At 37.7% G+C, this 16,429-nt stretch overlaps 1 protein-coding gene across 10 annotated transcripts in view; it reads left to right on the top strand.

Annotated features, from left to right (window-relative positions):
• The first annotated feature begins 139 nt into the window (after positions 1–139).
• The window catches only part of CFAP44 (cilia and flagella associated protein 44), a 41,133-nt gene continuing 24,843 nt past the window's right edge, over positions 140–16,429 (top strand). For 7 of the 10 annotated variants that reach the window (XR_005628525.1, XR_005628524.1, XR_005628523.1 and 4 more), the window contains exons 1-13: positions 140–156; positions 4,447–4,504; positions 4,836–4,903; positions 6,519–6,696; positions 7,722–7,884; positions 8,848–8,950; positions 9,265–9,481; positions 10,905–11,019; positions 11,527–11,691; positions 12,749–12,904; positions 13,521–13,568; positions 14,339–14,438; positions 15,648–15,742. Coding sequence is in view for 6 of the 10 variants with exons in the window: in XM_039718159.1 (XP_039574093.1) it covers positions 4,861–4,903; positions 6,519–6,696; positions 7,722–7,884; positions 8,848–8,950; positions 9,265–9,481; positions 10,905–11,019; positions 11,527–11,691; positions 12,749–12,904; positions 13,521–13,568; positions 14,339–14,438; positions 15,648–15,742 (1,383 nt within the window). In the remaining 4 variants the exon portion in view is untranslated. The other 3 variants (XM_039718160.1, XM_039718161.1, XM_039718163.1) reach the window with 3 other exon arrangements.

Below are 16,429 nucleotides of genomic sequence, written 5' to 3'. Positions count from 1 at the left end.
TCTTTAAAGAAAACACCCGAACAACCCGAAGCGAACCACCAGCCCCTGCAATTGGCCCGGTGGCGCCGCCGACCCGCCCGCTGGCTGCGCTCCCGGGGCGCCGCGCCGCTGCCGCAGTTGCCTGGAGACGGGAGCGCGGCGGCGGAGCGGGCCCAGGTACCGGGGCTGTGGGGAGGCCGCGGCCGCTCCGGGCTCAGGTGCGGGGGCTGTGGGTAGGTCGCGGCCGGTCCGGGCACAGCCGCCCGCGGAGGGCCCGCGGGTGCCGTGGGTTGTTCCCGGTAGCCCCGCTCCTCACGGCCCCGCGGCGGCGGCGCCCCCCGGGGCCTCGCTGTGCCCGCACCGTCCCCAGGCCCGCCGAGGCTCCCTCCCCTGCCCGCCCTGCGGACCGCCAGGTGTCCCTTGCCTGCCCTCTGCTATCCCCGTTAAACAGGAATCAGTGTCGTTCAGCAGGGATAGACAGTCCCCTACTTAATCTGGAATGTGGGACTTGGGTTTTCTTCACCATGTGTGAGGCAGTTAATTTTATTGTCTGTTGCATTTGTGGTACTCCTCTCGTACTCATTTTTATGATTTTTGTTTACACTGTAAGTTAATAAGTAACTGGTGATGTCACCTGCTCTTATTTCTGCTTAGTAGAAACCTTGTAACTTTTATTCACAGGGCAGGCTCAATAGACTTGAAACTTTTGCTTGCATGTGGCAGAGCTAGAATATGTGGCTCATACCCAGGGCTACTTTAGGTGTAAGATTATAAATTAGAGTTAGATTTATTTCTGCTAATGAAAAGGGAAAATACTTTGCATGTGTGCAACATAGTAATAGTGAGGAAAACAATAGCAGGGCTCCAGTTCATCTCTTTTTGCTCTCTGATGAGGGAGAAGGGAGACAATAGGGTTATGACAATGTGTCTAGATCCTTTATAGCTTTGTAGCTTTATCCTTGCTGTCTCAGTCTCTGACTATTAAATAATTTATATACTTATCTGCTGTGAGAATTGATGCTTTTTGTTTTTCTCCTTGCTCTCAAATCTTCAAGATGTTGTAAGAGAAGCCATATTCTCTAGTACTTTTTATTTTTTCCATGGGATCTTGGGTTGATTGCCTAAACTGACTTTTATTACTAATTTTCTAGTGTTGATGGATAGTGATATACAGACAGCATCGGTTTTTATGCCTGATTTACACTTGGATATTTTTATTTTTGTATATAAACACTATAAGACTGATTTTTTTAAAATGAAAATAAGTTTTGCAAGACTCTCCTGTTTGCCCATTTTGCACTCATCAGCAGCCCAGTAAATTGCTGATGTACTCTGATGTGGTCTCAAGGCAAAAAGGAGTACTGAGAAAGATGTTAGATAGTCTGCTGTTTTTCAAAAAGAAATTAAAGATTCAGAAAAAAGTGTTGAGGAGACCATGTTTGAAAGTGAGTTAAAGAAACAGGACTTGGCAGATGGGAAGAAACCTGACACATCCAAAGCAGAGCTAGACTTGAAGATGCCTCACCCGGGAAGAGACGATCAGTATGGAGTTCCTTATGGCAGATAATCCTCATGAAACCCAAATGCTGCAGCTGTGTTTTAGACCAGTGCTAGCCCTGGGTCAGAAAGTGCAGAGAGTGCAGCCTGGAAGGCTCACAGTGCAGTGCTAAGAGGAGTCAGGGTTGGAGTTCCCGGGACAAACTGAGTTCCTTCATGTGGAATGAAAGCAACTAAAGGAATAATACAATTTCTCCTGAAAGAAAGAACAAGTGGTGGGTTTTTTTGTTTTTTGGGGTTTTTTTTTTGCCCCTCAGTGGGTAAAGCTTTTCTACAAAAAAACATTAACACATTTTGGAGTTAATCAGAAAAATAAAATCCTACAGAAGTAGCACAATGTAGACATAATTTTATAATTTTTTGATCTCTTGCTTATTGCTAGTACTAATAGCACTGCAGTTTTATTCTGCAGTAATAGTTCTCTATTTCTACGTAAACTGAATTCTTGGTCCGAACTGATGATCACTCTTCTGTGGATGTAAAAGCTGATAGGTGATGTCATTTAAGCACACTTAAACAGTTAATGGTGGGGCAGAGACAGCTTATAATAACTGTTAGATATGTTCTGTTCTCTGAAGTAAAACTGTAGACTGCATTTTGATCATTATTTAATTTCCTGTATTTAATGCAGTTGAAGTGTCAGTCACAGTGTTTATGAAGGCAAGAACTGCATTTATGAGGCTTACACATTTAAACATCTTTTTTTCTGGAAAGAAGAAAAGTGTAGGATGACAAACTAGAAAGAAAGTGGTGTCATCTTGCTGAATTTGTTTAGCAAATAAACACTCATTTGATTTAATTATGCTGTATTTTGAATAAATGAGACAGTATATCTGAGGTGAGAAATCACTTAATATCCAAATTTACTGAGAATTTTTGAGAGGCTTCCATATATAAAGATTCTGTGTGGCACCAAAATCGACAAACATTTTAGTTTTGAAATAACTGAAGTTGCACACCTGAATGAACACATTTTCTCTATTCTATGGCTTTTGAGAACATGGCTAAGAAAAAGGCAATTTGAAAGAAAGTGGAACTTCGCTGAAATTCCCAGCTTGTAGCACTGTCCTCTGAAACAAGGATAATTTTAATTCAGTCCTGACTTGGAATGAGTTCCTGAGTTCTTGGAAATGATGAAATTGATGTGGATCAGTTCAAGTTAGTGTCTTGGTTTACTAGGACTTGGAGGAAAATTTACTGCCCTGGTCAGTCATTAGCAGAAAAATTATGATTGCTGACTTTTTTTCTCACTAGATTTGTCACACCAATTCTACTTATCACTGTCTCAGTTTTCAGTATCAAAAGGCTTAAATCTTTCTGATTAAGGAAATCTGCTGCAAAAAAAAGCCTTGCCAACTCCTCCCAGGAAAATAAAATCAGCATTTAGGGAGATGCATGCCTTTGTCATGGTGAGCCTGCACAAGAGTTTTCAGGATCAGCCAATTAATGAAACCCAGAATCTGCAGCCAAAGTAGACACGTTATCCCCTTGAGCCTCTTCTGAGTCCTTAAATTCAGAATTTGCTTTGGCACAGTACTTGAATGCCATCACAAAAATTGCACAGAAGACTTTGCAGTATCTTTATTTAACTAGGACCCAGATATCAACACAAGTGCAAATGTTCATATCCTCTTTCAGCCTAAAGCATTTTCCAGATAGGAATTAATTTATAATGAAAACTATGATAGTCTTAATTTTTAGAAGATAAATGATTGCTAATTAGTTAAAATAATTTGAAATTTTATAGCTCTTTTCTCTGTGGATATCAAAACACTTCGCTAAGATGGGTAAGTATTATTATCTAATTTTTCACAGGAGATAACTGAGACAGCCAGCGGTGAAATGGCTGATACAAAATGTGCACATCATTACTGGGTTCGGAATTAGAATTCAGGTCTCTGAACCCTCCACTATCTATTTATGCAAATAGTCTATAACTATTTCTTCAACTTCATTGATATCAGTTGTGTTACCCCATTAAGAACTCATGAATTTCATTTAAATCTATTGAGATATATTGCAATTGTTTTCTTTTAATTTGTTTTCTAAATGTAAAACTTTCTGCTTGTCTATTTTCAAGTTTTTTTTCAGCACTCCTAAAGGATAAAAGCTCATTCATAATTCTTATGTGAAATTATGCAGTAAAGTCAGATTCTGGCAGATAGTCAGGACTTTTGGATGAAGATTGGCTATATAACAGCAAGAATGACATATCTGAAATATTTCTTTGTCCTCTTTGTCCTTCTTGTGGGTGGCATTTTGTTAGGACACTTTGCCTTTCCTGAAATATCGAAAAAGCCTGAAATTCCTCAAAATATTTTTTCCAAATGGATTCTGACCCGGAGCTGGAAACAGGAAATACGTTTTTAGGGACTTCTTAGTGGTATCAAAGTCAGGATTATAAAGTAAGAGGGATTTGCTTGCATCCTGCCCATATTTCTGAGTATTCATGTTTCTTTATACACAACTTCTGAATTTTCTCATTTTGGATAGTTTTTTTCATGCTGTAATATTGATGCAAAGTTGCTCCAATGTGCATTTTGAGGTGTTTCATTTGGAAATGGAGAACACATATGAAATCAAAAGGCAGACAAAATTCACAGTAAGAGCAATGCTTATACTCTTTTCCTTCTTTTTGAGACTTTTGTAAAAATGGTCATTGTGTTTGGTTTTTATATGACAAATTTGGACCTTTTTCACTTCAGAGGAAAACAGTAACTAGTGAAAATTGTAGCATCCTGAAAAAGATAATCTGAAAGATGAAAATCATATGAGGGAGGGGTGTTATTAAGATGTTTAATTTAAAAAAAAAATTTGTTAACTCTTAAAATTTGTTTTCCATTATCATAAAATGTTTTGAAGAAAGTACTTTTTTCTTAAAGAGTTATCTCTTTTGCTTTTCCATTCAAGATATTAGGTGATCTCAGAATGTCTATGTCTGGATATTTTTGTGAAGTCCACCACAAAGGTAAAGGAATAGCCTTGTTGTCTCAAAAGCAGATCTCATCCCACTATATTGAAGATAACCTCAACACATTTAAATAATGTCAGTTCCCACCATTACACAGTATTTAGATTAAAGTCTTGCTGTAGCAATTTATTCAGAGCCTGGAGTCCTAAAACCCGAGCCAATTAATTCACTCTACAAAGTAAGACCTATCTTTGGGTTATACATATTTGTGTACAGGCAGAAGACAAATAGCATCTTTGGGAATCTCAAAGCATTTGAGAGGAAATGAGACTGGTCTAAATGGCAAATAAAGTTAACAATACTAAACGTTTGTCTTTACCACCACCAGGGAGAGAAAACATCCACCTTTTCCAATGGAACAGGAACCAGCAGAAGATGCAGAGGCAGATCCCACTGGTGAGTATTTGCCTGTTATATCGTGATTTCAGTACTGAACCTACAGTAACTTCTGCCTTCTTCCACCACTCACCCCTTTCTTGCTTCAGCTCCAGTTCCTGCTCTTGGTGTTGCCAAATTTTATTTTTATTCTGGTCATAGTGAAGTTCTGGACTAAGCCCTGTGCCTGCTGTGCCTGCTGTGCCTCAGCTCTCAAAGTCCCTCCCCTGAAAATTTTTGCTGCTTAGACCTGTCTCTATAGCTAATAATGAAATCAGGTATTTAACTCCACCAGACTCTTTCAATCAGAGGTCAGTATTTTCCTTTTTAACATATTTTTCATCTTGAAATGCCTGTCCAGTGTCTATTTCAGGTGTCCTGCATGTCATCTAACACACTAGATCCAGGTAGCATGAATAACAAATCCACTTTGGAAGGATTTTTGATGCATTGCTACATTACTTTTGGCGTTTGTTTGGTCATCCTCTTGCATCTTTTTTTCTGTTATAGGATGTGTTTGTTTCTTTCCTTCCCCTAAGTTTTAAATTACTGGTTTTTGGAAGTAAACTTCTCCTGACACTTAATGCTAAACAGCAGGAAGTCTGTTGTTGGACAGAGGAGGTTCTTTTACTACTACAGAACTATATATTTAATATGGCATGTATGAGCAAATTAGTCAAAGGAATTCATACCTAAGAGAGTGATACAATTTATACTTTGCAAAAGAAAACAAAACTAGTGTTTCAAGCGAATCACCAACTGCAGAGGAGCAGGAGGAAGAACAGGAGCAAGTCAGACATTGAGAGCATTGCTGAGAGCAGGTGTTCACTGAGGAGATGGTGCTAATAACTTAAAACCTCCCATATGTTCTAGCTTTCATTGTTTTTACAGTTGTTATTATTAGGAACAGCCTAACAACCTCAGACTGTAGTCAGTTACAGTGATTGAGTATTTCTGCTCCCTTTCAGTTGGCTTAACTTTGCTCTTTGCCTTGCTTGTTTCTCATGGCCCACCTAGGAGAGAAAACATTCAGGACAGCATGAAATGCTTACAAAATAGATTTAACCTGAGATAACCAACTGGCAACTACTTTTAGCAAGTGCTTACGACTAGTTGGAAGTCAAGTTGACAGTATTGTGCATTGCAATCCAGTGAGGAACTACACTGGGTCACACATTAGCAGTTTGCTTTCTTGAGGACAATGGTGTCTCTGGTAGTCCATTATATGTGGTTTTAATAATTGTTTTGTGCAACAATGTGCATTCAATAGCTGCTGAAAACAGACACTTTAAAATTTGCTTGGTTTTTAAAGTAGAGACCTAAATATCAAGCAAACCTCAACTGAACTGCTTTAGTAAGCTTTAAAGTTTTAAAACCAGTATTTTTCAAACAGTCTCAATTTTTTTGTTTAAATTCTTCAGTTTTGAATATTTACAGTGAAGTTTTTAAAAACCTGAAGGAGTATTTGTCTCAGATTGTTCCAGGACAAGTAGTTGTTACTAAGACATGGAACCCTTGTTTTGAGCTATGGGGCAAAGAATTATGACTCCTTCCCTTTTATGGTTAGGTGCAAACATCAGCAACTAACCCAAAACATATGGTGAATATAAATTTCTGTTGTGTTCCCACTTCTGAGGTGCAGAAGACAATTTGGACGAACAAGATAATACTCAAGTATCTTTAGAACCACAAAAAAGGCCTGAGGAGGTAAAAAAGAAATTAGATGATACTTTCTTCTACACATATGAAGATGTATATTCAGGACCATATGCCACTGATGACACTGAGATACCCACTGACCTTCTTATTTTTAAGTATCCTTTCTGTTGAGCTTGTGCAAATTCAAAGCTAATGATATTTAATATACCTTCTCAAAACTGTATTGGTCAAATTTGGAGTAGCCTATGTGGCATTAGTGGGATACCTTTGATTGAGACACAGGTAAAGATTCTGGCCAGTTATGGTTCTGGGTGAATTTAATATTAAGTGTTGTCTTGACCTCATAAAGATTTCTTGCTGGGCATAGTGCTTCCTATCATAAATACTGCTGTAGAACTAGATCATGGAGAAGCTAATGGGACCAGGCAGAAGACTGGCATAAGAATATGCCCTGCAAAGCTCTCCCTTTCTCTGTACCCACCCTGGGGTTCCCCAAGAAGCTGAGGGGAGAGCAGAAGAGCTCCTCTGTACCTCATAAGGGAGAAGTGAGGAAGGAACCAGGTAGATTTGTATTCTGGTGCTTGGGAGATCTAAACTCATAGAATGAAGGAAGTGGTGCCCATCAGTTAAGAGCTACAATAAACTCTTTGGTGCATATGGTCAGGTAGGGTGGGATATGATACGTGACTTTTGTATGTGGTGGTGGTTTTCTCTGCAGACACAGTTCAGTCGCTATTGAAGATTGGACTTTCCCTTTTTTACATCTGCCTGTAAACAATTGAGAAGTGAGCTTGAAAACTTGCTTGGTTTGATCTTTTGTCTGTAGAACAGTTCCTGGTAATCTGATGCACATCTTTTACGTTTCATTTGAAAAGAGAGCATAGATAACATATTAATTCCTTGCAGCTCCAAATGATCCAGTAGAAGCAAGAGATGTACCCACAGTGGAGATGAAAAGATGGTATATGAACTTCAGAAGGCCTTTACTTGTGCCTTCCTTTCAGTTATAATCAAGGTATATTTTACTTTCACTGTATGCTGAAGAAAATTATCTCCTGCCATCAGGCTTAGTCACTAGTTTCAGTATTCCCATTTGAGTTTCAGTTTGAGCATTTCTATCCACTTAGTAAACTGTCTAGAAAGCCAGTGTCTAATCTTTTCCTTATTGGACTGTTCCCAGACATTCTTTTGGATATGACTGTACCAGACCTGTAAACCTGATGGTAATGGATAGACATACTGTAGGGTATGTAGCAGGCAACCAGGTGATCCTCCAGAACCTGAAAACTAAGTATCAGAAACACATCCGGAGCAGCTGTGGCGGTGGCATTGGGTTTATCACAGTATGGCTTTTGTTTCTTGTTTAAGAACTTTAGTCACTTTCTAGGGAGAAAAATGTTTGCTTGGTTGTGGTTGCCAGATATGGGAGACTTCTACAGTTGCACATTCATATACATAAGAAAGTATATGGTACTGATTAAAGAAATGTGTGGATCATGCAGCATGGGCTTCTCATCCCGTCAGTATAATTGGCAGAGAAAGAGTATCTGCACACCTTAGTCCCAGGCTCAGCTACCTAAAATGACTGTCAAATCCAGCTGGGATTATTTTTACATTCTTATTTAAATCTTTTGGCTCATAGCAATTCTTTGATTTTTTTCAACATTTCATCTGTCCTAATCACAACTGATACTAATATAGAATCTTACTTGCAATTAAAATTTAGAAAATCAAACTCCCAAACAAATAAAAAGTATCTCGTTTCACTCTAATAAACTTATCAAGAGGTTCAAGTGTCAAGTTCTGCCTCTGAATTTGAAGCATCTTACCATGTGTAAGCTCTGCTGTCTCTCAGTATTATTGCACATGAGCGAGGCTTTCAGACTACCAGCCTCAGACTGTCTTGCTTCATCGTAAGCAGCCTTTTCTGGGGAATCAGTGTACATTCAGGATAGCTCTTCTGCAGCTGTCTGCTGAAGTAGATGGCTGCTGACACAAATGCTGCTATGGAAAGATTAGCTAGTGGGTTGAGTGAGGTAGGAATAGTAAAAGGATGCATCACAAAGCAGATTGTTTCACCATTTGTGGCAATTCCACTATATATGTGGTATATACAGTTTTGTGTGCATAGTGGCTTCATTCTGATATTAAGCAATAGGTTGACAGTTGTTCAGAGTAAACAAGGAAAAATGCAATCTAGAATTTATGGCAGTATGTTTTGACTGATGAATACAATAATTCAATAACTATCAGAATAAAGACAAAGGTGTTATTACAGCATGCAACAAGACTTCTGCTTTTTCAAGGCACACCCTAGTAAGGAGTACTTTGCAGTAGGAGAAAAAGGAAAGAAGCCAAACATTGTCATCTACACATATCCTTCAGTGAGGCCCTACAGAATACTGAAAGGTAGTGTAAAATGTTCTATTTTATACAGATGGACTAGTGTTTAAAGATCCCAGCAGATGGAGTAGTGGATCATTTTTAGTTTAGAAGGAAATAGAACCTTCTGGTCCTTCACATCAAAAATAGAAAAATTGTTTTCAAGTTTTTTCATTATTGCATGGGAAGAAATTTCTATTTGATAGAGATAGCCAACCTAAAGCCATTACCTATTGAATAAAAAATAATTTCAGTGAATGTTGAGCTACTTCTGAGCAGATTTTTGTGTTATTTCTACCTCTTTCCTGTGCATGTGTATTGGGGCTTGTACATTTCTTTAGGTGGAACAGAGATGGCCTATGTTTATGGTGATTTCAACCGTACTGGCACTTTTCTGGCCAGTGTTGGGAGCAGCCCTGACTACATGTTGACCATCTGGGACTGGAAACAAGAGGAGACTCTGTTGAGGTCAAAAGCTTTTGCACAGGATGTTTACAAGGTCATGTTTTCTGCTGAGAATGAAGAACATCTAACTACAGGTGGATCAGGACACATCAGGTAGGTTTGCTGATTAGGATTAATACATAACACCTCTGCAGTCATAATACATAGGAGATGACTAACAGGAATGTATTGTTAGCAAATGTGTACTAATGAGGAATGCTATTTTACCTGGCCCTTACAATTATAAAAATGAGGATTTTCAAATCCTTCAGCCAGTCAAACAAATCTTTCAATATCTTTGCTATCCAAATAGGATGATCCAAATAGGATGTGTTAATGTCAGTACCTCTGGCTCCATTCTTGTAATTTCAACAAGCACTGGGAAGAAGAAATGAAAAATACCTTTATATACATGTCTTCTAGCTGGTAACATAGGATATTTACCTTCTGGGCTTTCTGTCTTTGATTTCTTGAGCTCATCTACTCCTTGGACAGCCATTGGAGCTGGTTGCCAAGTCATGGATCAGGAACCCTCTGATCGCACCAAAAGCCTACAAAAGATGTTTCCATACATTCCCTTCCCTGCTAAGTTAATGGGTCCTTTTATAAAAAAGGCTCAAACACCCAATGACTTTAAACATTCATTTTGTGTTTTGTATTTATCCAGTACTTAAATGTTAACACAGCAGAGTCTTATGCTATGAGTGGGATTTTGTTGTAATAAAAATGATATCTTAAAAATTATAATGCTTCTAAAGTTTCTTTGAATTTTAATGGGGAAATCAGATCAAGAGCTGAGATTTGCTTTATAGTTTGGTTGCAAGATGGGTCTGAAATAACGAATGATTTATTTAGACACAGAACAAGTGTAGTTTAGAATGCATTATTTATGGAAATCTGACAAAACAAAATCTCTTATAAACTTTCTTTTGAGCTGAAATACTACAAATAAACTCTGACATAGCTTTTATTACATGATAAATGTGACCTTTCACTCAAATGTGGACTCAAATTACAATTTCCAACAGTTACCTTAAAAGTAATGTCTCCTGCACACACAGGAGACACTAATATTTAGGATTAAACCTTTGGCTCAGTGAGATTTTATAATACAGTTTAATTCCACAAGAGGATTTGGATGACATTCAATGAAGTCCTCAGTCCCTTGTATTTACAAAACTGAGCATCATACACTCCACAGCAAGGATAAAATAGATATCCCTAACTATGTGTATTGGTTGTAGCTAGAAAGATGTAGCTATGGATTTTACACTTTTTAATTTTAAATAGTAATTTAATCTTCATTCTGCCTATTACAAATCCTTTTCCTAGCTTTTTCAGAGGAGTAGTATAGGGAAATGTTTGTGTAGATGTAAAGCTTTATATAATTTTCAAAAGAAACAACCCCAAGTTCTCCTTCCAAAAGGAGTAATACATGAGCAAGGCATGCCTGGTGAGAGTATTGCAATGCCTAAGAGAGATTGACCAGTGTTTAGGAAATCTTGTATCAGCGAGCGGTGTGTTTTTCTGTACTCAGGTTCTGGAAGATGGCTCTCACATTAACTGGTCTCAAGTTACAAGGAGCTTTGGGCCGGTTTGGAAAAACAGCAGTGTCTGACATTATAGGTTTTGTGGAGCTGCCCGATGGGAAGGTAAGTGAGAAAAAGTGACCAGAAGAAAAATACTATGTACCCTTTTAGGCTTTGATATAAAGTCTACTTTGTAAGTTAGAGGATTACTATTTGCTTAAAAATGTTTTTAATCAGGCCCATGATGCACTGCTCTGAGAAGAAAATGTTGCCATCAGTTTGCCCCAAATCCCTGTCTTGCTTTGTAATAATTGGAAAATAGTTAGTGTTGTAATTCACAGACAAAATATGTGTTGGCTTAGAGCTGAGTGTCTTCTAATATGAAAACATTAGTGTACAGAAATACAAAGAGACTGTTGGTCCCAGTCGTCACCAATTTCAGTGCATGCAAATTGTGTCACATTGCTAAAAAGTTGAACCTCCTCACCCTTTACATCTCTTGGAAATGTCTGTACTTTGCCATTGATTTAATGCTTTCATGGAAGGAAGTCACAAATGTTAGCTGTGTTCTTGCCTGTGCTTCTGCATGACATGCAGGTGCTTACATACTTCTCTTCATTTACATTGAAGGTTGTCTCAGGAACTGAGTGGGGCAATTTGCTGCTTTGGGAAGGTGGACTCATTAAAGTAGAGCTCTGTCAAGTTGGACACAAGCCTTGTCATGAGGGCCCTGTCAGCCAGTTAGTTTTTGATGAAGGAGAACTTTACTCTGTTGGAAAAGATGGTGTCATTCGGGTGAGTTTTTCTTTTGCTCTGCCTTTGGGTGTGAAAATGTGTGGTCAGCAGGTAAATATTATGTATTTCCTTTACCAGGTTTTTGGAGGATAGTTTCTTTCTGAAAATTATTTGGTAGAACAAAGAAAATAGGAGTACATCTGAACAGTGTATGTGTTTGAATTGGATAGCATGGCATGCAGTTTTCCTTCTTCAATAGGAATGAATAAATCAGCTTTTACTTTAGTAAATCAAAACTATCTTCAGTGGTTTTCTAACAGTTTTGTTCCTGACTACATTCTAACATTTTATAATTTCCAGGCCTATTAACAGGTGGTGTTATCTAAAAGATTAAAAGCAAACTACAGGAATATTTGAAATTAATTTTCTGAGTGTTTAAAAGCTCAGATTATTAATGTTAAAATAACATAGAAATTAACTAGCATCTCAGAGATACATATCCTAAAATGGGGAAAATTAAAGAAAAAGCATCCCGAAGTTAGCAAATAATTCTATAAATTAAGGTCAAAATGTTTTCCTTATGCATAACACCACTTTCTGATCTCCCTGTAAATGATCAAGAATTTAGCAGTCTTATTTGCCTGCTCTTTAAGGGAGGACATGATGTGTCTTCTGCTGATGTGTGGAATGACCCAGATAATCAATGGCATACTGACCTATAGACAGTGGAGGGTTTCAAGCACTGTTGTTGTGTTTTATAGGTTGGTGTTTCCCCTTAGGAAAATTCACTTGATTATGAGCATGCTAACTGATATGTTGTCCTTATCCTACAGAGCAGGACATGGAAGGGTTAGACTTCCCATTATTTTGTGCTGCCTCAGTATGAGCCATGCTGACTGCCCACAGATACCATTTATTCTGCATAGTTCTGAAGCTGCTATGTACAGCTCAGCTAGTGTCAGGGCTGAATTGAAGCTCCAGTCACTGTTCTAGGTTATGTTCAAAGCAGTGATTTTGCTTTCTTAAGATTTTGATTTTCCATGTTTATTTTGTATGAAAACAACCTGGTTTTATATAAAAAGCTTTTTTTTTCTTTAATGATTCCAATGCCATGAAGATGTGGAACTTTGAGGTAGTAGATACTGCTGATCCTGTGGATGACACAGGGTTAGTGGAGATGGAGCCTATGAATGAACTTTGGCTTGGCAAGAATGTCAGCCTGAATTTCATTACAAAAATTCATGACCATGGACAGTCCTTCTGGTTTGCTCAGGTAAGACACACTCAGGTACATGCATCCTTATGGAGAAAAACAAAATGAGGAACATGCTGGTAATGAGGAACAGCAGTAGTCTATTACAAATGAGAGTGTTTCTTTTTAGTAGAATTCAGTATTCTAGATATATAGAAAATAATCTTCTTATCTACCTACCTACCTGCCTACAGTTTTGTTGGTTTTTTTTAAACACTGAAACAGGCTTCCTAGAGAGGTGGTTTAAGTTCCAAGCCTGTCAATGTTTAAGAGGCATATATAGAGGTGTCTAAAGATTTACTTTTAAGTTTTGGTCAGGCCTGAAGTGAGCGGGCAGTTGGACAAGGTGGTCCTTGCAGGTCCCTTCCAACTGAATTATGCTATGTTATGCTGTGCTGTGTTTTTAGTGTACAGTAATGTGTGAGACTCTGGCATAAGAATAAGAGAATGCCAAAAGGTATTGTCCAAGTTCTATTACCTTAAAGTGATGAATGGGATTCATAAGACGAATATAATTGCATTTAGTAATTTTTGTTTTGCAATGATAATCATTAAGGACTTTTTAAGAAGTCACCATGTACAGTTTTATTTCCAAATCGAGTCTGAAAATATTCAATTAATGTTTTTTCTTCTTCAGGATACAAGTGGAGCAATATGGAAGCTGGATTTGACTTTTTCAAATATGGTAATTTTGTTTTTTCTTTCTTCTGATTTCTTCAGCTCATTTGCAATAGGAACCATATCCTATGACATCCTGTAACTATATTGGTTCCATCTGAAATGAAATTTGTGTTTTATGAAGTTGCACAGTAGAAAATTATAGCATTGAAACAAATATTTTATTTCATAAAAATTTTCAAATTAAATTGATTGTAATGATTTTGCAGGATGGTAAAGAGGAATTTGATTTTTGATTCCTGAAATTTCAGCTGCCAAATTCAAGTTACTTTAAAGGAGTTTGATTCTGTAAACTGGTAATGAAAGTTGCATGGATGCAGGAAATGAGTTCAAAGAGTGTTGTTATTTCCTCTATAGATAGGTGTTTGAACTAATCCTTGTTTGAACTAATCAATGACAGAAAGAACTAGAAAAAATAATAAGAAGATGAAACACACTTGAAGTGTTTTATCCTACTGGTAACTAGTGTTACTGCTGGAGATGTTTTTGATGGAGAAATAGATGACAGAGGTGAAAAAGTGGGCTTTTAATTTTTGCTCTGGAACATAAAGTAAATAGGAACAATACCTTGTGGGGAATAGAATTCTAATGTGAAAAGTAAAATATGTTCCAAGAATTTTATGGTAAATAAAAGACACATACTATACAAACTAATGTTAAAAAAAAATTGTTGCAAAGTCTGTAATTCTGTGGATGATGAAATTATTTCCCAGGCAGCATAAGCTCAAACTGGAGAGCACGAGTGTAAAATAATTTCTCTTCTGTTTTGCACTGCAGAGCCACGACCCAGAGCGCATGTGTACCTTTCATTCTGGGGGGATTGAGGCCATTGGTGTCTCTCCCTTTACATGCCTGATGGCCACCACAGCTCTTGACCGTAAGTGCACTGTTCTTTCCTCTCATGACACTGCCATTATGGGTTTTGAAGGGCAATGATGCTTGCTTTGGAGCTACTGTGTTTTGTATTTGTGCGTTTGCTCTTGCAAAGTCACTGTTGTTCCTGGGATCAGCTCTTTAATAGTTAAGGTAAATCATGAATGTTTTGAAACAATGCATTAGGACTGCTTCATCCTAAAATCCTGGCATTTTAACAACAGAAGTTTTTAATGGGAAACCTCATAAATTGTTTGTTCTGAAGGAATGGCTGGAAAAGTGAGACATCTGGTTTGAGTAATGGCACTTATATTCAGTGTTGGGATTTAAAAAGTGTTGGGATTTTTATCTTGTAAGGAATTACATACACCTCCAGCATTGTGTAAGCCACTGCAAATATTAATGGTTTTGCCTTTCTTAGAAAATGCAATAGCTATTATACTTTCATCAACAGATAACAAGCAATTACAGACATATTCATTTAACTTGTCTAAATGTTGCTGTTTAAGCCTCTCAGTGTTAGCTTTATGGTGCTTTGAAAGAAGAACTACTGGCCAAAACACTAACAATGTCATTTGCACTGTTCAGAAAACACTGCAAGGGTTTTTTTACACAGACAGTACTGTCTTGTAATTTGTCTGTGTTATAAAATGCACATATTCTTCTAGCCTGAAGACTGACTCCTACCAGTTGAGCAAACAACATTTCACATAAACGCTAGCTGGAATGGAATTTTATGCAATCAGTATGTGTGCCTATGAATCTGTTAATTTTCCCTCTAATGAAATTGAATCTATTGTGGACAATCTCCTTTAAATGTTTTCCTCCCTAGGCAGTCCCAAGTAGTAGCCTGTCATCTTTTCCTATGTTGTCAGTACAGATTTTCCATAGAGTAGGCCACAATTCTGTGCTTGCTTGAAAATTATGTGTAGATTGTCAGCCTGGGACTTCTTATTACAACCATCAGCTTCGACAACTCTTGGTTCTGTATAAGTTGAAGAGTGAAGAAATCATATATTTTGTTCATGAACGCCATGTTAGCTATGGTGCTCTGTAACCATCAGTCATCTTTCATGCAGGCATTTTGTTACTCAAAAGAGAAAACATACATTTAATCCAGATTTTAATTAAAATAAATAGACATTTCTCCAAAAATCCTAACGTGTAAGTGACATTGCAAGAAATAAATCCTTACTGTCTCCTTTCCACACAGGGTCAGTGCGCATCTATGATTTCAGCAGCAACAGCCAACTGAGTGTAATCAAGTTTAAACAGGGAGGAACAGCACTGGCATGGGCACCTGCTGTTGTGAGTTTTTTCCTAGCATGTTAGCAAAAATTCATCAAGGAGCCTATGAGCCTGCCAGCATCCAGGAAGGTGCTCAGCAAACAAGACATTAGAGGTCACTTGTTAGGCCGTGGTGTAATTCACTGTAGCAGGATGTATGGATAAGTTTGTGGTAGTATGTTTGGGGTAGTATGTTAGTACACAGTATGGGAACAGTTTAACTTTACTATAGGTTATCAGGTATCCTACTTTGTGCCTTCCTAAGATTTTAAAATCAGATCTCTGTGTGCCGTATGGGAAGTAGTCTGAGTTTGTAGACTAACAGCTTCTATTTAACCCACGCAGAGCAAATGTCAGTTAACATGAGTTAGTTAACACATTTTGAAATGACAGCCCAGACAAATCACAAACATTTTGAGATAAATCATTAAAAACTGTTGCCAGAACTGATCATTTGTGGAGTGTGGAATATATCACTTTCAGACATATTTGCTAATTTTAATTAAAGCAGTGTCTAGTTATCTTCTTGAGAAAACGTAGCATGCCTGGTGGGTTAATTGCAAGCAAATTTAGGAGGCAAATAATTACTTGAATGTTCAAGGTGAGGGTTCCACTGGGAGAGTACCTTTATTTTATAAAAATAATTATTTTATAAAAGTATAATTCTGGCCATGCAGGCTTTCAGAGTTGTTGTTAAGCGTTACCTGT

Source organism: Passer montanus, unplaced genomic scaffold, assembly GCF_014805655.1.
Source record: "Passer montanus isolate IOZ18808 unplaced genomic scaffold, ASM1480565v1 scaffold39, whole genome shotgun sequence".
In the NCBI taxonomy this organism is placed as follows: Eukaryota; Metazoa; Chordata; class Aves; order Passeriformes; family Passeridae; genus Passer; species Passer montanus.
This window is presented reverse-complemented; position numbering and strand designations above follow the sequence as displayed.